The sequence below is a fragment of the Prunus persica genome, chromosome G8 (genome assembly GCF_000346465.2).
Source record: "Prunus persica cultivar Lovell chromosome G8, Prunus_persica_NCBIv2, whole genome shotgun sequence".
Taxonomy (NCBI): Eukaryota; Viridiplantae; Streptophyta; class Magnoliopsida; order Rosales; family Rosaceae; genus Prunus; species Prunus persica.
In genome coordinates this window covers 539,137-560,137 of record NC_034016.1, presented here as the reverse complement: position 1 = coordinate 560,137, position 21,001 = coordinate 539,137, and the positions used below count along the sequence as shown (strand labels likewise).

The 21,001-nt window shown below is 37.4% G+C and overlaps 3 protein-coding genes and 1 pseudogene across 4 annotated transcripts; 1 reads left to right on the top strand and 3 right to left on the bottom strand.

Moving 5' to 3' along the window:
- On the bottom strand, positions 3,432-5,736 carry LOC18766176. The gene is made up of 4 exons (XM_007201328.2): positions 5,615-5,736; positions 5,451-5,504; positions 5,245-5,296; positions 3,432-3,828 (listed from the first exon to the last, which is right to left on the bottom strand). Exons 1-4 carry the CDS (start codon positions 5,701-5,703, stop codon positions 3,616-3,618), a joined length of 408 nt encoding a protein of 135 aa, XP_007201390.1. The 5' UTR covers positions 5,704-5,736; the 3' UTR covers positions 3,432-3,615.
- LOC18766169 (protein PARTING DANCERS) lies at positions 5,879-8,818 on the top strand. Its single transcript, XM_007199902.2, has 8 exons — positions 5,879-5,992; positions 6,798-6,925; positions 7,049-7,137; positions 7,224-7,319; positions 7,470-7,564; positions 7,641-7,681; positions 7,792-7,875; positions 8,434-8,818. The coding sequence occupies exons 1-8, from the start codon at positions 5,935-5,937 to the stop codon at positions 8,581-8,583; spliced, it is 741 nt and encodes a 246-aa protein (XP_007199964.2). The 5' UTR covers positions 5,879-5,934; the 3' UTR covers positions 8,584-8,818.
- LOC109950609 lies at positions 8,999-10,804 on the bottom strand (annotated as a pseudogene).
- LOC18767698 (bifunctional aspartokinase/homoserine dehydrogenase 1, chloroplastic) lies at positions 11,078-20,932 on the bottom strand. Of its 2 annotated transcripts, none has more exons than XM_020570440.1 (18): positions 20,598-20,932; positions 19,680-19,747; positions 19,209-19,583; positions 18,603-18,691; positions 18,186-18,489; positions 17,199-17,251; positions 16,909-17,117; positions 16,739-16,826; positions 16,535-16,648; positions 15,887-15,985; positions 15,507-15,701; positions 14,748-14,830; positions 14,165-14,390; positions 13,073-13,218; positions 12,784-12,919; positions 12,453-12,536; positions 12,282-12,374; positions 11,078-11,760 (listed from the first exon to the last, which is right to left on the bottom strand). In XM_020570440.1, exons 1-18 carry the CDS (start codon positions 20,735-20,737, stop codon positions 11,515-11,517), a joined length of 2,748 nt encoding a protein of 915 aa, XP_020426029.1. In that variant the 5' UTR covers positions 20,738-20,932; the 3' UTR covers positions 11,078-11,514. The 2 variants fall into 2 exon arrangements, with proteins under 2 accessions (XP_020426029.1, XP_020426028.1); XM_020570439.1 differs by having other exon boundaries at positions 19,209-19,586; positions 20,598-20,931.

The window sequence follows — 21,001 nt, the reverse complement described above, 5'->3', positions numbered from 1 at the left end:
TCCATAAATTATACGTTCACTGATGAATTGTGGAGTAGAAATGAGATGATCATCGATGATATATTTGCATTCTCAGTGGCTGCTGAGATCATAAAAGATGATGATATTGAGCCGTGCTCTATTAATGAATGTACACAGATGCAAGATTGGCCTAAGTGGAAAGATGCAATCCAGGCAGAATTAAATTCTTTGGAAAAAAGGAGTGTTTTTGGATATATTGTTCCAACTCCACCCAATGTGAACCTTGTAGGTTACAAGTTGGTATTTACAAGAAAGCGCAAATGAGAAAAATGAGATCTCAAGGTATAAAGTGCGACTCGTTGCGCAAGGTTTTTCACAAAGGCCTGGAATTGATTATGTGGAAACGTACTCTCCAGTAATGGACACAATTACATTCCGTTACTTAATAAGTTTGGCGGTTTCAGAAAAACTTGAAATGAGACTCATGGATGTCATTACCGCATATTTGTATAAAGAATTGGATACAGATATATACATGAAAGTTCCAGAAGGATTCAAGCTGCCTGAAGCAGCCTGAAATAAACCACGGGGCATGTTCTCAGTTAAGTTGAGAAGATCATTATATGGGCTAAAACAATCTGGACGAATGTGGTACAATCGTCTCAGTAAGTATTTACTGAAAGAAGGATACACAAATGATCCTATTTGCCCATGTGTGTTTATTAAGAAATCAGAGTCTGGATTTGCGATAGTGGCAGTATATGTCGACGACATGAATCTAATTGGAACTTCTGAAGAGCTTCAAAAGACTGCTGATTATCTCAAACGAGAGTTTGAGATGAAAGACCTTGGAAAGACAAAATATTGTCTTGGCTTGCAGATTGAGCACAGTGCTAATGGAATTTTGGTGCATCAATCAACTTATACTGAAAAAGTATTGAAATGGTTTGGCATGGATAAAGCCCATCCACTTAGCACTCCAATGGTCGTTCGGTCGCTTGACACTAAGAAAGACCCATATCGTCCAAAAGGGGATGATGAAATGGTCTTTGGTCCAGAAGTACCATATCCTAGTGCAATAGGTGCTTTATTGTACCTAACACAATGTACCAGACCAGACATATCATTTTCAGTAAATCTGTTAGCAAGGTACAGTTCTGCTCCAACAAGGCGACATTGGACTGGCATCAAACATGTTCTACGATACCTTCGTGGGATAACAGACATGGGGTTATTCTATTCCAGTGAATCGACCAACGCCCAGAATATTGTTGGTTATGCTGATGCAGGATATCTCTCTGATCCACATCAAGGACGATCACAGACTGGGTATGTATTTACATGTGGAGGAACTACAATCTCATGGCACTCAACGAAACAAACATTAGTGGCTACATCTTCCAATCACTCAGAAATACTTGCCCTCCATGAAGCCAGTCATGAATGCGTTTGGTTAAGGTCAGTGATCCATCACATCCGAAGCACATGTGCCCTACCCTCAGCAACAGACACTCCAACAATCTTGAATGAGGACAATGCAGCTTGTATTGCTCAGATCACAGGAGGGTATATCAAGGGTGACAGGACCAAGCACATCTCACCAAAGTTTTTCTATACACATAAGCTCTAGAAGAGTCAAGAAATCAAAGTCAGACAAATCCGCTCAAGCGATAACCTGGCAGATCTCTTCACTAAATCATTGCCGAAATGTACATTCCAAAAGTTAGTGCATGGCATCGGATTACGACAACTCTGCAAGCAATCAAGTTGGAGCATGCAAAATCAGGGGGAGCATTCAAGAGTCCTCTAACACAGGACATATGCACGTTGTACTCTTTTTCCTTCGACTAGGGTTTTTTTTCCTACCGGGTTTTTCCCAGCAAGGTTTTAACGAGGCAACATGAGTGCATTACCCTTATGTCCCAAATAAAGTTGTACTCTTTTTCCTTCGCTTAGGTTTTTTTCCACTGGGTTTTTCCAAGCAAGGTTTTAATGAGGCAACCAATCTAGTGTCCCTGTTAATCATTACTCCGATCCCGAAGGCCAACAGAATAGGACCGAAATCCTATGATGTTATCCCATGCTAATGTATCCAGAGCGTAGGCTTGCTTTGAGCACTCTAATTTCTTCAAAGTAACAGCACCGGAGGCACGACCCGGCCAATTAAGGCCAGCCTATAAATAGACATTATATTTGCTTGTAAACACATACGGAAGAATGAAAGAATAGAGAGAAGAAAGAAGAGAATATAGTGAAAGTCAGAGAGAAGAGAAAGATTGGAGTTTATCTGAGGAGAAATTCTGTCAGTGTAAACACCACAAAGAGAAATATAATTCTACTCCCAATATTACAGTGGTACTTCTCATCCTCTTATTATTCCAATTTTATAACAAAAACTAGATTTTTGGGCTACTAAAAGATCTCGAATCGACTGATCATGGGCCCAATTTACCCTTGCGCACGCATCTCTGTAGCTCATTTTCAGTTGCTTTCGCCATCTATTCTATATCACATATCTACATTCTACTTTTTCCTGCTCCATCTGGATACTATATAAAATATGGAAAAGGAGGCATATGCAAGTATAGTGACTTTACTCATTTTAAATTTAGATCTCAGCTGGTTTAAAATTTATGTGTTGATGACCACTGTCTAATAAATAAATCCAGGAGGGGTAGGGTTAACAAATAAATTTTGAATATCATATATTTGCTGTAATTCAGGTCTATCACAGCTGAGCTGAGCCTCCAACCAAATTGAACTCTTTTGCATTTTAATGCATGATGATGGGAGACACTTAAATTAAAGGCCCTTTTGCCCTCCTTACATGGTTCTCTCACCCCTCACGAAGCCACCATATCTCACACTCACAAAAGCAAATAACTAATAAAGTTGAATTGTTATAGTCAAAGTCGAATTCCAAAAAGTAAATTTTACCGATATATCATGCAACACCTATTGCTTTTTCTCTAATCACATTTGCATGATGATGAACTTCATATATTTGTAGAATATCAAGTTCATAGGCACACATTTTTTGAATGATGATTTATTATAACCTTAATAAGTTTGAGATATTGGAGCAAACTAGAAATAAATCATCTTTATATATTTTAGGGGTTGAGGAAGTCACCAACAAATATGCATGCTTCGTCTAAAGGCATCCAAGTTGATTTCAAATGTCGCACTGTCACAAGCCTCCAATCTAATTGCTTGAGTCTTGGCCCATGCCAATTGGTTCACAATCACTGGTGGAAGAACTAGCTTCACAATCATCTGGCACTACCCACCATCTTAAGGTGCCAGCTTAATAAGTTTGAGATATTGGAGCAAACAATAAATAAACCATCTTCATAGATTTTATGTTTAATTAATATGATTGAAATGACATACTGGAGCAATTCTTGGCTTCACATACCAAGATTTTCTTTATAAAGTTTGAAGCTTTCAGGATTATATTAAACTCTTAATGCTTCATAAAGTATGTGAAATTTTTTAGGATTATATAGCAAAATGTTTTACCATACAATTACTGCAAGATACCATACAATGCTGATTGTTACAAACTCCAAAACCATACCTAATTTTGACCTAAAATAATACCGGATGGGTAATCCTACGAGGAATTTAAGAAATCAAATCATTTAAAATCATCTACGATTTACTGCTTTCTGTTTGTTCACATGAAGAGGAACTAGCAGCTTTTGATGAGAGATTTCCTTTGAGTAAGAAATAGTTGAATTCCGGCTTTGGCAAAGAAGACTTAATTTTGTAAACCTGGTCATTTAGACCAGCTTGCAATAGCTGAGGAGAAAACAGGTCTGGCCTTTCAAGAACTTTCACTGCTGAGTTAGCTGCAAGATTAATCTGTAGGGAAACAAGGGAAAAACATAAGTAGAAATGAAGTGGTATGTTTGCCATGTTTGTTACACATTATAATCAAACATTCAAAATTCTCTACAATTTTATTGCCAATGCAACGCAGCCAGAGAGTTCATACAATACATTACAGTTGAATTTGTATAATACTTTACTGAAAGAGTTAGTCTTTCAGGTATCCAACTAAATAGAATTTTTACTATGAAGATGAAAAAGTTTGCGACATATACATATAGCACATACATACATGCATATAGTTAACATGTTGTGTATCCACATCCTACTGTTTCCTACTCCAACTGGATAACTGTATGTGCATAAAACATGGGAAAGGAGGCATATGCAAGTATAGTGTGTTACTCAGTTTAAAATTTAGATCACATCTGGTTTAGAATTTATGTGTTGATAACCACTGTCTGATAAATCCAGGAGGGGTAGGTGTAATGAGGGTCAAAAAAAAAAATTTGAATATCACATATTTGCTATAATTCATGTCTATCTATCACAGCTAAGCCTCCAACCAAACTAATTCTCTTTTTTATTCTATCTCACAAAGCCATATTGATTTCCCCAACACAAATTATAGGGTGAATCAGCTAATGCATGATGATGGAAGACACTAAATTAAAGGCTCTTTTGCCCTCCTTGGCTCACAAATTTCCTGTATCCAAGGATCAGCTAAGTCCACATCAGATATGCTGGCAGAGAGATGAGACTCTGGGTTGCCCTTGATTTCTAGCTACAAAGTGAGTATTTCTTTCAATCATTGTAAAACATTTCTTACAGTGAGGGGTTTAAAACGTTTCAATGTACGCTGATGGATGAATTGTTCTAAAATTATCAACGTGGTGGTGGCAAACAAACATAGCTTACATATTTTTTCTGCAATGAAACTATCAGCACAGTACAACACTATAACTTCTTCATGGCATGTGTGGGAAAGTGGCAAGCTAAGTTCCAGTGGTACAAATCACAACAACAACCAGGGGCAAGTCTAGCTCAAGGGCTTCACCAACATGTTGTGAAAACAAAAGCTGACAGACTGAACTTAAAGCATTTTGATCCCTTTCTCGGTCATTTTTTTATAAGTTTAAAGCATCTTTCTTTTAAAGCATCTTTCTTTCGGCAGAATTTAAAGTATCGTTGATTATACCATCAACTAAGTCTAAACTAATGAAGTCCAGGGAGAGCAAATTCTGTTTATCTCTTCCTGTCAAAGTCCAATTAGCACACCCTAATAAAACTAATATGTCTGATGTCAAATAAGTTATCAAAATGTTAATGTACATAAAGAAAGAGCAAAACACATATCAAAGAACTAATAGTGAATTCAGTTTTTTAGTGAAATATAGAATAACATTAATCTCAAATGTAAATGAAGAATGAGCTGAAAATTCATCATACCGACTGCGAAGCCATCTTTATCAAATATTTTGCAAGAGGCAGGACGCAAAACCTTAATCAAAGCCAATAGGACAACAATTAGGCCTAAAATTAAGTAGTATACTTAAAAAGTCCAAAAATATCCCATTTCCACATTTCTTTTCTACCCTTTTTTCTCAATAACCAATCAGTAGGTTCTCTAAGGTAAAGCAAGAATAAGAACTTACATTCCTCGGCCACCCGCCAGAGCTTCCTCCGATGGGTCTTTCCATTCATCAATTCTGAAACATGAATATCAATTATTTTAAGCTTAATAATTACCTCTATATATATATATATATATATATAGAGAGAGAGAGAGAGAGAGAGAGAGAGAGAGAGAGATACTTACACCCAACCATAACGGCGATCAAACAAAAGGCGTTTGGAACGTGGGTTTGAGGAGGCTGTCATGGAGATTGAGGAAGTTGAAGACTCCATTTTCCCTCTTTCTCTGAAAGGAGAGACTGAATTTGTGAAGTAGGAAAGCTTTGGGCCAAAAATGAAGTGGGCCTCGTTATAAAACTGAGTTGGAAATTGGGGCCCATTGATTGGGTCATTTCGTAAATAAAAGAGACCGCCGAGTTCATATTTTAAAGGCGACTAACGTAACAAACTCACCTCCCTTTTCCCGCTTCGCCCCAACTCTCCGATTATCTCAGACTCAGAGCTATGGAAATGGCGAATACGAAAGCAACGTCTCAAATTCCATCGAGGGCCATAAGCTCAGGTACCTTTTTGCTTTCAATTTCCACTTGCTCATTCATATTTTTGCTTAGTTTTTCTTTTCTGTTTGTGGTAATCTCATTTTTGCTCCGATAGATTTCACCTATGCTCTGTTTGGTTACTTGGAAAATTTGGATGCAGAAACTGGAATGTCCACCATAAATCTCACTTCCTCTGCAATAAAATTCTTTTAACCCAAGACATTTCTCCAAATGAAGCATTAAATTTTGTTTGATCCGTAAGGAAAAACATAAGAAGAAGAAGAAAAGGCGGAGGAGTTGAAATTTTGATCTGGTTAAGTTGAATTTCGTTCAGTTTTTACAGAAATTTTGTAGATGAAGTTCTCTGTTTGATGTATCAGAATACCCTCGTTTTTTCTCCGTTCGTTTTCACTTATGTTCTGTTTGGTTCTTCAAAATTTTAAAAATTGGAATTGAAATTTCCACCTAAATCTCACTTTCTCTGCCACAGTGATCTCCTAGTACAAGCTTTTTTTTTTTTTTTTCCCCTCCCAAATAGAGCATTAACTTGTGTTTGGTTTGAATGAAAAGGAAACAAATAAGAAGTAGAAGATAGAACTGAAATTTTGATTTGAATTTCTTAAAATACGTTCGTTGTTTAGTTCACAGTTTTTGCTAACCTTTTCTACAAATGATGCATTAGAAAATCAGAAAATGGTACTTAACATCTAAAATTTCTGCGTAATTGTTTTCAGCACTTTACTCATAACTCTATCATTAGATTATAAATAATTTGTCCTTCAAATGGTAGGATTAATGAAGTGATTAAATGATGTTTTGTAATTGCAGGTGGTGGTGGTGGGGTTTGTATGATGAGCAACACATGGAGAGATGAACAACACCCATCTTTCATCAACTTCATTTCCACCTTCCTCACTGCAAACGCTTTCCGTCTTAACTTTGTCCCAATTGCCCCTGTAATTTCCTTCATTGTATTCATCTCACATTCTCAAGTCGAAAAGAAAAAGAAAAAGAAAACAAGATTGGTGCATCACTTTTCACTCACTTTCAACTCTGTGATGGTTCCCTTTGTATTGCAGGACTTCATTTTCAACTGTGGGGGTTCATCTGTGGCATTCATCTTTGTGACAAGCTTGGATCCCACTTCCATCTCACAAATCTTCGGCAGGTGACCAAGTTGTTGTCATTTCCTGATGCCTCGTGTGTGTCTGTCTCTGTCTTTTTATGTTTGATACGATTTGTTTAGTTATACAGAGTTCAAAAACTGAAGCTGCAATTTGCAAATCTATATGTTGTCATCACCCTCCCAACCAAGGAGAAAAATGATTTGTTTGTTTGTTCTTACTTCAAGTGAGTTATAAGAAACTTGTGTCCTATATTTAGAGATGTGATCTACCTATACAAATAAAAAATGCAATTCCTTTAATATTTACTTATTTGGATTGTTTGTACAGTAACTGATTGATTAAAAAGTAATTGCATCTGTTTGAATCTGTGAAGATTCGGAATGGAGCTTGGTAAACCCACATTCGTTCTGGTTAAGGACTTGGAAATGGGGTTTGAAAAGATGGTAAAGATAGCTCACTCTCGTGGGGGTAAGTATTGTTCTCTGAAACTTTGATAATAAAAAATTCCCAAGTAATAATTTGCCTAAGTAACCGTTAATTACAGTATGCAAGCGAGAGGATGCTACCGCAAAATTGAAGGCTGAGGTTGGTACAATAAGCTGCTTCGTTGTTTAATGTCAATACGAATGTTAACCATATTGTTCTAACGTGCACATTTCTTTTTACTTCTTCTCTTGGTGGTGGTGTTTGAAAAGAGGAAGCAAACTGTGCAAGCAGTGAACGTGTTTCAAAGAGTGGTCACATCCATTCCGGGTATCGACAATCATGATGCGAATGCGGTACTTAACTCATCTTGTTGCTTTCTCCGCTGTTAATAAAATCCATTGATCCATTCGTTAAAAAATTCTTGCTACTTACTAGGAAATTATACTTCTCGGAAGTAGGAAGAAGTTAATAGACTCCTTTTTTCTTTTTTGGTATATGTTGTTGATTTGGGAAAGCCGAAATGTAGATCTACTTTTAATTAGCATCCCAAAGTTTGCTAATTGTTTGTGATAGTTGGAGTTGTGCAAGAAGTATAATTGTATTGTTTTCTGAACACGTCTGAAATAATGTTGTTCCAAATAATTTTATTTCTGTGGCTTTGGGTTGAAAGTCCAGTTTAAATCCCTGAATTCTGATTCTTGCTAATTCTCACTGGCTTCTTAATTTCAACATGAAATTTTTGAATGCATTTCTATAGTCTGTAACAATCATTAACTAAAGAATAGATCATTGAGGAAAAAGAAAAACATAAGACTAATTGAAGTGAAGCTTCCAGCATTTGAGTTGTACGGTGTTATATTAGGTTGTCATGCTACATTGTGTGTTTCTTATATTGTGGCAATTTTGTTCAGCTTAACCAAGCGATTGGTTCGATTGAAGCAATTTCCAAGGCATCAAAGGAGCAAATTCTGGAAAACACAGACCTCTCTGCTGACAAGGCAGAAGTTGTTTCAAGGTTTTTCAGGGATCCAAAGTTTTACCTGAGTCCCAAGATCAACTGATCCATAGGACTGGTTTCTGTATCTCTCTGTTTTCTCTCTTTACATGGAGATTCAAAAATTCATAGGCATCAAGCGTCATGTGTTACTGCAGACTAAAATTTGTAGATTAAAAAAAAAACAGAATCTATGCAGATTCTTAATTGGGCCTTAAGCTTGCAGTTGCTATTGCTTGGATGAATATGAAACAGCATTCTATAGCTTGTTAAATTTACGTGCTTACCAAGTTTTGGATTCACATCCCTCCATGCCATTGTAACTAATCAAGAAATTCAATCATCTCATTGCAAATGTCAAGCCGAAAGAAAACACCAACAGTTGAAAACAGGCAAAGGAATAGAAACCAATTCAACACTTGGCAGGCTCAGAACTTCAAGTCTGCTGAAGATCATATCAAATCACCGGGTGCGATAATATTTCATGTAGTTTGAGCTCCATTCTCGGCTGTGATGTCTTCACCACCGCACTTACTCACGCGTTTTGTTGCTTGCTCCATCTCATTGTTCCAGTTGGTTTTGTAGATCACAAACAACAGAAGCAAAGTTTGGAGAGCAGTTCCACATATCATGCTAACACCCAGTTTAGCAGTATAACCAAGAAGATGTCCAAGAGGATGTCCAAAAATGTAGTAGCAACCCAAGTTTATATAAGCTACCATTGCCTGCCATCCACCTCCAATTGCAACCCCTGATATTACCGGCTGGACGCTGTTGAGCAACACAGTTATACCAAGAAGATAGGGTAGCTTAGCTACGGCTTGTTGCAGATGCTTGTCACTTTTAAAAATTAGGGAGAAATTGTCTTTGGTTATCAAGATAACAATCATGAAGAAAAAAAAATCCCAATTAGGAGAGACTGAAACATTGTCACATAGACACAGTATTTGGCTGCTCTAGGCCGTCCTGATCCAAGCTCACTGGAGACGCACACGCTTATTGCCACATATATTCCAATGAACAACATTTGTTCCCACCCGTTAATGTTCACGCAAATAGAAAGGGAACCAACAGAACTGCATTATCAAGATGGCCTGTGAGAATGAGTATGCTAATCACGTACCAAATCTCAAGGCAGAGCATGAGAGCAGAGGCAAGGGAAAGTCTTACAAAAGCCCACATCTCCTTGAAAGCCAACCATGAAAACCCGGTCCAGCCGTCCTTGCACCACCCCATTAATTGCAATCTCCCATCTTGCAATGTTAAATGCAACCTCCCATCTTGCAATGTTAAATGCAACAGCTGCACCCAATGTTCCCCAACTAAACACTAAAATGAAGAGACAGAGCAGTCCAATTTGAATGAGCAAACCCGAAACTGCAATCCATGCCAGAACCTTAACCTTTCTCTGAGCCTGAAGGAACTTCTGAGCTGGAAAATTAATGGCAAGTGAGAACAATGAGGGAATGGTTTGGATTGTAAATTCTCCAGCTAGTTTGGCTATGCCATCTTCTTGGCCTAGCAACTTTAAAACAGGTGTGACTAAGATGTAAATTGGCAAGAGGAAGTGGTTACAAATAGGATTATCCATGAGCGAGCATGTAAATCCCAAGCATATGAATTTTCCCAGCTCCAAATGCCTGCCCACACAGGGTCTCAAGAGCACTCCCCCGTGCCAAGCAGGAATCCATCAGAGACTGTGGCAATGATGGCGAGAGAAATGGAGACGGCTGAGAGCTCTACAGCTCCTATATGACCAACAAAGAGAACCACAGCCGAGCTAGTCCCATACATACACAACATAGTGATCACTGTTGGACCTGCTATTTTCCACAGCTGCAGTGTCTCGATCCAAAACATACACCACAATGCATCGAAGCTCCTCACCGGCGCATAGTCTTCTTGCCCACCTTCATACCTCAGATCATCATCATGATGAGGAAGCTTATTGCTCAACTCAGCGTCAGCTCAGCTTCCATTCCCTAAAACCCTGATAAAACCTCTGGACCACGTCACTCAAATGTTGAAGGTTTAATGCTTATTTTGTGGGATTTATATTGTGTATCAACCATAATTGAATAGCCAGATTGATTTCCTTTTGTATAGCCTTGTAAATCAAGCAATAACTTATGCTTATTTTGTGGGATTTAACTGCGTGTAAATCAAGCAATTCCTTATGGATGCTTGCCTCTCTTTCCTTTTCCGTTTTGTAGAGTCAGTGTATCTCTCGGTTTCTATCTTTCCAAGGGTAAATGGACATTCAAAAGTTCAAAGGGATCAAGCGTCATGCGTTATTGTAGATAAAAAACGACAGAACCTATGCTGATTCCCAATTGGGCCTTCAAGCTTGCAGTTGCTATTGCTTGGATGAATAAGGATGAAGCCGGGCGGGTTCAGCCTTCAGACAAATCTTACAAAGGAAGGGAGCACTCTGTTACACTTGCACTCCAATGTAAAGGACATTCTCCTTCTTTTCTTTCTTTTTATCTTCGTTTGTATAAAATATTACGATCCATGTATGCCAAGATTTGGACAAGAAAGAATAGAAGAAAACAAATAGATGTCAAATGATTCCATTCATATAATCATCTCAACTTTATTTCAAATGTACTACATGTAGTTATTTCAAATACATTCAATCTAGTAAAGTTCTTATTTTTGTAGCAAATTTAGCTTTATTGTTAAATTCAAATCCCTCCATCCAAACCGAGCTTTATCTACCAAAAATCCCCAGCTGGTACCTGTACTTCACAGGACCAGGAGCCACGACGCAAATCACTAATTTAAATCATAATTTCTGGAGAATGTTATATTCTCTCATGCGGAAAAACAGTTCACAAATTAGCCTACAGATCACAAAAAATTTATTGCATGTGAATAAAAGCCGACATACAAGATGTTTATAAGTACACTCGGTGAGTGCCCCCAGATAGAAACACATAAATTAGTGCCTACAGGAACCATAAGAAGCTATCAACTTCTAGCAACAGACTTTCCACTATGACGGGGCACCAAGATATGAGGCAAGCCGCAATATGTCACTGAAGACTCCACCAGCCGTGACTTCGGCACCGGCACCAGGTCCACGAATTATTAAGGGCTGATCTTTGTACCTTGTTGTTGTGAAAGCAATGATGTTATCTGCCCCAGATAGTTGAGCAAAAGGATGATCGTTCTTGTATGTTTGCAGCTTCACTGTCCCTTTCTGATTGACCATGTCGACCACCCCAACATATCTCAAGACCTTCAGATAACACAAAGTCATGATGAGGGAAAAAGAAAAATTATTTCAGCAAAACTAAAAACAAAAAGAGGGGAAAAAAACTCCTGTGAAACTTGAGCTGCATATCCCTGCCCAAAGAACTCTGAAAATAAAAATATTCACATTTTCCAAACTATTATGGCCTATTAAAAAAGAAATCCAGAGTCCATTTTTTATCACCAAAAGTTGGATAAATGCAACGGAAAACCCATCATAGCATGTCAGATGATAATGTACAAAACAATGCTGGGTTCAAAGGAAGCTAAAATGATACTAGTTATATAAATTAACAATTCTGAGTTCTTTTTCTCCTTAAATTGCCCATTCTAGATAGCTGATACTTCCAGAAAAGTAAAGAAAAGAAATGGAGGCATTTAATAGCCTGTGGGTGCCTAGCAGGCTTCTAACCAACAACCTGATAATGTAGTAATCAAATATCGCTAGGTTAAAATTGTGGTATTACACAGGAACCAAGAGAAGAAATGCATCCCAGAGATACTTACTTCTCCTGCATCCTCAGCTATCTGTCTTTTCTTAGCCCAGTCATGATCAAACTGTGGAAGTTTTTCCATGAAATCCTCTGCTGATGCACTATTCTGAAAACAGATAATCCAAAACTCCACATCAAAGGTGAACTTTTGCATTTGGTAAGGTATAGTAAAATATAATTTTACCTTCAATGGTTCTGGCACAAGGCTTTCAACAGGGATGTCAGAGAGTTCCAGCTTAAGACCAGATTCTCTAGCAAGAATTATCACCTGCATTTGATGGGGTTCCTTAGGAGGCAAATCTTACCACAAAACAATGAAGCAAAAATAATGATAGCTCAGGTTGCAGTTTGGGCGTGGGCCCAAAAGCAGCAAAAAGATGGTCAATCTTTGTCAATAATACAAGCTTTAGGGTCTCATATCAAAATTTAAAGAACTTAAACTGGTTAAACAGATAAAAACATCATCACATTAGAAGCCTCCATAATATAGTGGACAAAATTTTTGCACATTGTACCTTTCTACAAACATCTGTTCCAGATAGATCATCCCTGGGATCCGGCTCAGTATAACCTGCATGCTTTGCTTCGGCCACCACTTCACTAAAAGTCCGTCTTCCTATAAAGTTGTTAAAGATATAACTCAAAGTTCCACTGCAACAGCAAATCAGAGGGAAGACTTGTGTTAAACGTAATATAAGTGTGCATTTGTAAACATCATGAATTTACATGCTTAAAAAGAGGAATTATACTTGTATTATTTTCAGCATTTACTGAGAGAAGACAAATCAAAAGTAGTCTGCCTACCTGAAGACGCCTTCAATACGCAATATTTTGTCCCCGGTTTCGAGGAGACCTTGTAAGGTATTGATAATTGGCAGACCAGCTCCAACAGTAGCTTCGTAGAAGTAGTGTGTATATGATTGCCGTTGAAGAGCTCTTATCTTCAAATACTGTACATGGACAAAAATAATTTCATGACTGATGAAACCCCAAAAGTCAAAAACATATGTACGATATGAATAATATTATTGCATTTGCATTAAATTTTTACTTGAGAGTAACTAACTTATGTTAGGTGAAAGTTAAACATAAATTATAGTTTCTTTCTTCCTGCAAGTCAGTTTATGGTAATGCTGCAGGGGCACTGAAGCAGATCAAACAAAATAGTTGCCTAATAGTAAGATATAGATATGTCAACTCAAAATAAAATCCTGAGGGAAACAAATATAACAACCAAGTTGAGTACAACTCCCACCCCCATTTTCTAATGAACACTGTATTCAACAAGACAAACTTTGAGATCTTTCGAATCAAATTCAAGTAAGGCAAACTTTGTGATCTTTCAGAATAAAGAAAAGAGTCAAATTCACATTAGCATTACATCAATTGTTGCATAGAAATTTATGAAAAATTTATGCATAATAAATGGCTGCTTTTGTTACCACTATGTTCAGACAATAAAGTACCATTAAATTCTCTCCTAGAAATATAAAACCATGTGTTAGGAATCAAAAGTCCTCATCCAAATCTTAAAAGGAAAGCACTCTTGACCAGGAATCACAAAGAAGAAAAAGGAAAAAGAACAAAACTGATAAAGAATTAGAAGATACAATGTAGCTTGAACAAAAACAAAATGGTGTGAACCAACAATAGACATGATCATAGCTTGATAACCCTGTAAATTGTTTAAAAGCAAGATATCCCAAATCCAGGGGTTTTGGATACACAACTATGATGAGAATCGCACAATCCCACTTAATTGGGTAGATGAATTAATTAAGGAAATGGGGGATGTTCTTGTTCTTTCGTTAATATGAACTACCGAAACACAGAATTGCAATTTGATAACATCAAGATAAAAACCCAAAAGAAGTCCACATGTTAAAGAGATATCACCTGATCAAGAGGTCCTGAATTCGCTTTTTTGTTGGGGGTGACTACATGAATTCCTTTCCGCAACCAGTCATAGTAATGGCTTGCGATACTAGAGTCAGCTGTGCAGTCAACCAAAACTTTATTCGGAATGAACTGATTACCATGTACATGCTGCACAAATTTGTCCATATCTGCCACTACTCCTTTCTCTTTTTGGAGTTCTCTCCATCTAGATAAGTCAATACCCCTACAACAATAAATATGAAAAAGGTAAATTCATGGTCATGGAAATGAAACTACTGAATGACCATTATTTATGGAATAAAGTCTTTAATCAATTAGAAGGGAAAAGGTCGGTGATAGTATTCACATATGAAATCCAAAAAGAATAAGGAAAGCCAACTATTAAGCTTCAGCATAGATTGTAATAGGAATGTCAATAGAGGCAATTTCCACTACTTAGAAGAAGCACGTTGGTCAATTATCAATTCAAAAATATTTCATTAGCAGACATGTATAAGTTGGACCACCACCATTCCAAGGTGTAATTTAGATTATACTAAACATTTCATTTAATAATATTTCGTTAAAAATTTTAACTTACGCCTCACTCAAAAGCATTGTCCTTGATCCAGTTATTCCCATAACACGTAAATCAATATTAAACTCTTCCTTGAGGGTAGCTGCCTGCAAAGATTATAGAACTTCAATGTTAAGGATTCACCCAACAGAATAAAATAAAATAAAAGCACCTGGTCTCTGTCAAAATTTGGTTACTAAGCAAGCAGCAATATAAAACTTTTTTAGTAAAGACAGAGTAAAGTTTATGTGTGTGTGTGTGTGTGTGTGTGTGTGTGTGTGTGCCAGCAGGTACGTTTTGTGTTTGTGCACATGAGAGAGAGAGAGAGAGAGAGAGAAGGCAAATATAAAATCATTCCAAAATTAGATCCTTAATTAAACGTTTAGAAAGAAAACCCAATTGGTTGGGCTTGTAAAACTAATGTTAAATTGTTGAATGGCTATAAATTGCACAGCACAGCATATACAAATGGCTGCAAATGGACAACATGCATGCATTGATTACATCCTTCTTTGCAACATTTCTGATGACATAAACGGAAGAAGAATACACAATCCAACATCTTCCTTCTCACAAAACTAAATCAAACTAGAATAGGTACTCGTGCAAAATCCAGAAAAAGGCCTCCAACTAAGCACACAGAATGATAAAATTTGACCAAATTTAGGATTTTCTAGGTAAACATGTAATGAAGAATCATGCAATTTCATGGACAGATGAAAATTCAAGTGCTAAATTGCACAAAAGACTGATAATAACATAGGAAAAGCGAAATTAAAGTACCTGATCCCTTAACTGATCAAGTAATGTGGCACCAATCAGACCAGGTCCAATGATACCCATTGCTATTGTTGTTCTTGAAAGATAAAATCTAGAGTGGACAGCTCTCAGGGCCCTAATACAATCCTCTCGCTTTAATACTACAGTAATATTGTACTCGGAACAACCTTGAGCTATGGCACGCACATTAATGTTTGCCTGTATTGTAAAAACAATTTAGATCCCTCTGTATTGGAGATAATGGGTTAGGAGAAACATTTAGAATCAAAGACTACAGTTTAGAAGAGGATAGCCCACATCATAAACCAGTATATGAACAACTGTGAATTTTCATATTTAACCTAACTGATTAATAAAATTAATATAAATAATATATCCCTAACCTTTGCCAGTGCATTGAAAAGAGTTGCACTAACTCCTGGAGTACTCGCCATTTTTTGGCCAACTGTTGCCAAAATGCTACAGTTTGGAATGACTTGAACCTGAGAGGGAAGAAAAGTACCGAAAGAGGTGCCACAAATTATTATTTTCAAACAATTAAAAAAAAGGATGATATTTTAACATATATGAAATTGAAAATGTAAAAATGAAAATGCAGTGCACTTTTTCACATTAACATTCATGTCACCATTTTGAACTGTTTCTTATAATTCTTTATACTAATAGTGCGACCCAATCTAAAATATGCATATCACCACCTTGGTCCCACTCACTAAATGCTTGCCTCCAACTTACTTAAGTAAAATGCCAACCCAACAACACTTTCCTGCCCCTCTAGTCTCAATTACAAGGATGATGCATGGAAAGCTGATTCTGAGCAACAACTCTAATAATAAGTAATTGACGGTAAAACAAAGGGCTATGACCATCCAGCCTTTTCCACCATTGTGAAGAAAACCAATGAACCACAGTATTAAGTGATTATCAGTGAAATAAATAATAAACTAATTGCTGGTACACTGTCCTTGATCTGCATAAATTAAATATCAGGTAACCTGGTCAAGAAATTCAGTCAAATAAAAAGTAAGCACCTGAGAAAGACGCCCAGCATTCAAAGCCTCATGAAATCTGGACTGTAGTAACTCAAAAACAGCATTTACTTCCTTCTCAGGGACAGCAAAGCAAACTGAATGCTCACTACTAGCCTGCAGTGAACCATCACTAAGAACGTTAAGCATAAAAAATGTTTTACTGTTTCAACATATCATGAACCTGAATATAGAAGATGAGATAACCTGAGATATCATGATAACATTAGCCCCAACATCTTTTACGGCATTAAATATAGTACTGGCTGTACCAGGAACTCCAGCCATTCCAGTTCTGGGTGAACAAAAGGAGAATATTAAAAATTGTAGATCTTTAAAATCAAATGCAGCTGCAATCATTATAATGCACAGCTCACCCTTCAACATTTACAAGGGCCAAGTTGTCTATTGTTGCAAACCCCTTGACAAACGATTCCAAACCCTGGCCCTCTTCATCCTCAGTAGAGCGACAAATTTTTGTTCCAGGTGCAGCAAGGTTGAAAACGTTCCTTATTATAATGGGAATGTCGTATCGCATCACTGGGATGATGGTGCGTGGATGCAGAACATTTGCCCCAAAATAAGACTGCACATACACATAAATATTATGTTTAAATTTGTGAATATGCCAATCTCAGAAACTTAAGTAGTAAGTAATGAAGTTCACCATTTCCCAGGCCTCTTGATAAGACAATGTCTTCAGAATCACTGCCTCACTAACTGCATATGAACATTTCTTATTGTTGAATTAAATCCCACAGTAACATTTTAACATTCTTAAAAGGCATCAACCAATTATTCTCACAAAATAAAGCAAAAATATGTACGTGTGTATTCCTAAAGATAGTGTTTGTACCACAACTGACCAAGCAAGATACGACTGATCCAAGGCTACAGATAAGGACCAGAACGCCGAACTGGTGACCCTGACCAAGCCGACTCTCCATTCGGCACCCACCACTTTGGGTCCACCGGACCCATGTGCCGAAAAGAGGTCAGGGCTCACTGTACAGAATCAGTACACAGGAGGTACCACATGGCAGTCATCCACCACATGCTGATCAGCATGCTTGGGCAGGCTGAATGACCCTCAGCCCCAGACACCTCATTCTAGCCAAGACTAGGTGTCAAACAACACTTATCTCTTTGTGCCAATTAGACATTCTGTACAGACTCAATTAAACAATGTGCCAAATGATACCCCCAAAGGAAAATCATTTGGTACCTTGGCATAACCACATGGGCAGCAGCCATGCTTCCTCCAGTTCACCAGTGGGAGGCCCCTTTCTGTCACCACCATGGACGTTGATGTTCAGGGACACGTGTCACCACCACACGCCGTCTCCCACATCAAAGTATTATAAGAGGTTCTCCTGACTTCTCTATAAATAGGGGCATGCGCCCCGCAAGAAAAGGTATGAATACCATCATACACACCCTTACTCTGCCAAATTAAGCATCAGAGGTTTATATGATGTCACACAGGTACCTTTGTCCCTCACTGACTATTCTATCTTAACAGGTACCCATCTAAATTCGGTAGAAGAGCAACGTAGGTCGCTCACAACTTCTATTGATCCATTTTGGACAAGCATATATTATTTAAAATGGCTGATATGTGACATGTTTGACCAAGTACAAGAGCTATACGAACCTTTTCTGGGGTCTGCACTATAAACTCCATCAACATCTGTCCAAATTGTGACTTGACCAGCCTTGAATAGAGCACCCATGATAGCTGCGGAGAAGTCACTTCCATCTCTCTTCAAAGTAGTAGGAATGTTTTGAGGTGTGCTAGCAATAAAACCAGTAGCTACAATTGCTTTTGATGGATTTTTGGAGTACCATTTCTCAAGTCTCTCTTCAGATTCCTTGAAATCAGGATCCACTTGATTAGAACTAGTAGGGTTCACAATAAGGACTTCCCTTGTATCCATCCAATTGCAATCTACCCCATTCTGAAGAAGGGAAAGAAAAAAAAAAGAATAAGAAAACATATTAATATAACAGACAACTAGGAAAAGCAACATTCAGCAAATGCTCTTGAAAAGTAAGCAAACCACCACCAGACCTTTCTAACAACACATGACAACATCTGAGCAGACCATAACTCTCCATGTCCTACAACAAAATCAGTGAAGGATTCTGTTGCATGACCAGCTGCCATAAGTAAGCATATTAGTCAATCTGATAAGATCCAACCATAAAGTTTAATCAAAATTTGCCAAAGACATCAAGAAAACTAACAAGTACATTCAAATTAAGTGTCATAATAATTTGACTAGACAAAGAACAAAGTTTGAATAACAAATAAATTGAGGAGTTGGTTAAGTTGGAAAAAGGCAAGTGATTTAACACTAGGTGCTAATCGCATTACAAACTACTGAAGATTCAGATAAAAGAATTAGTCTTTCCCAGACAGAGAACACTGGCTGATATAGTTTGTAATATAAACACATACACAACAGTAAATATAAACCATTTGAAATATGATGGGAATTGTTAAAGCACACACCATATTTGCTTTATGTGATAAGCCATTGGAGAGTCTATACAGATCAGAGATCCACTAATGTTCTGATGTTTTGTGGAAAATAATAAATGAACCAAGAATGTCCACATAACATTCCAAGTACAACTTGAGAGAGATAGTGTGTGAGGGAGAGAAGTCTAGTACCAATGTATATTGCACGAAGCATTGCTTTCAGGTTACTGATGTCATGTTGCAATTGTGCTAAGAAGCTACAGAGATCATCCCCATCAATTAGATCAAGAGCTGTTGATCTGTGCTTTTCTAAAACGGCATCTAATGCAGATATATAGGACTCATCTCGTGATTGAGCCTTGTTGATGAGATCATACATCATATCCGTTACCTTGGACATTGCAGAGACAACTACAAACTTCCTCTCCGAATCATCACTGAGAATTATTTTTGCAACATTCTTAATTCTTTCTGAATTTCCCATACAGGTACCACCAAATTTATGAACAGACCAAGTATCACCTTTAGGAAGCTGAACTTTTTCAGGGGATGTATTTACGGGAGTATCTACTATTAAAGGAAATAAAATTAGAGTTAGACGAAACTTATACATACAAGATCCTGAGGACTTTGGATAATAATGGAAAAGCATAGAAAATGAACCTGTGACTGATGAAATGATCCGGGGTTTTAGTGTCTTTTTCCTTTCTAGCCCAGAAACAAAACCCATCCTGAAAAAGACAACAGAGACAACCGCATAAATTAATGAATAATTTAAGTTAATCTTAAGTATTCCGCTAGTCAAATAAAACCTACAACACTAATCTTCGGAGGTAAAAAAGGTGGATTCAAAATATTTATATAAAAAATTACTTTTTAATTGTCCAATAAGAAGTAAATTTGTTCCAGCAATGCAAAAACTATAATACCTAATAAAACATCAGCTCTAAGAGCAAAAACTTACACTAAGAGCTTAAGAGAAACATGCTAAGGTTGAAAGTACCTACTTGGATCGTGTTAGGTTATGATCCGTGATATAATTCCTAACTAGTCAAAACAGAAAGCAAGAATGTTTAAAGAAAAAATGTTTACTGAAAATGATAGTAACATCAAGCAAGGAGCAAATTCAAAATGATTGAATAAACATAATGCTATCTCATACCAGAGCTCTTGCATGCATAATAATTAAATTAAGTAGAAAAACCAATACCAATACAATAATTAGAACAAAGAAGAAAATTGCACCAATAGCTCTTGGAATTTGGTAACAATTCCAACACTTAAAAAGCCCCATTTTCCGCTGTGCTTCACTTCTTAGTATACCATTTTCTAAAAAAATAAACACAAATTATCTTTAAGCACGATACGAAACTTGAGGACAAGTTGAATATTTCCATCATTCCAGGTTAAGTTAAACATTTACTACTTAAGCCAAAGCTCCTGTCCGGTGAAATGGTAAAAAGAAATATCAGTATGAAAAAAGAGTTCCACTTTTTATACAGAAAGCTCTTCCATTTTGTCGAGAAACAAACAGAAAATGGAATCAAGAAAGAAAATTTAGCTGGGTATAAAAATGAGTACCTGCAAATACGAGAGCGGTGAGGAGGGAGGAATGTAGGGCATTGAGAGTAGCAGATCTTCTTGGGCTTGGTGTCGTGAGGCAATGCGCTGGGGGAGAGACTGTGGCCTGGATTGGAGATGGCTGAATAGAGCGACGCCATAGCCTCTCACAGTGACAGAGAGAGTAGTTTGGTTTTTTGTGTGGGTGTGAGTGCGAGTTTGGCGGCTTCGGCTAATATAATGTACTACTGAGCGGAGGCCATGAAAGTGAATGATTGGAAAGGGGAGGGATGCGGTGTGGCGTCTAAAACCGTGGGGCAGGGTGATGATCCATTTAAGCAGTGGCACGTAGCAAAATGTAGGGGTCAGTATCAAACTTTGCCGCATGTGCCTGCCACTCAGTATTGCAAATTGCATTCTTTGCT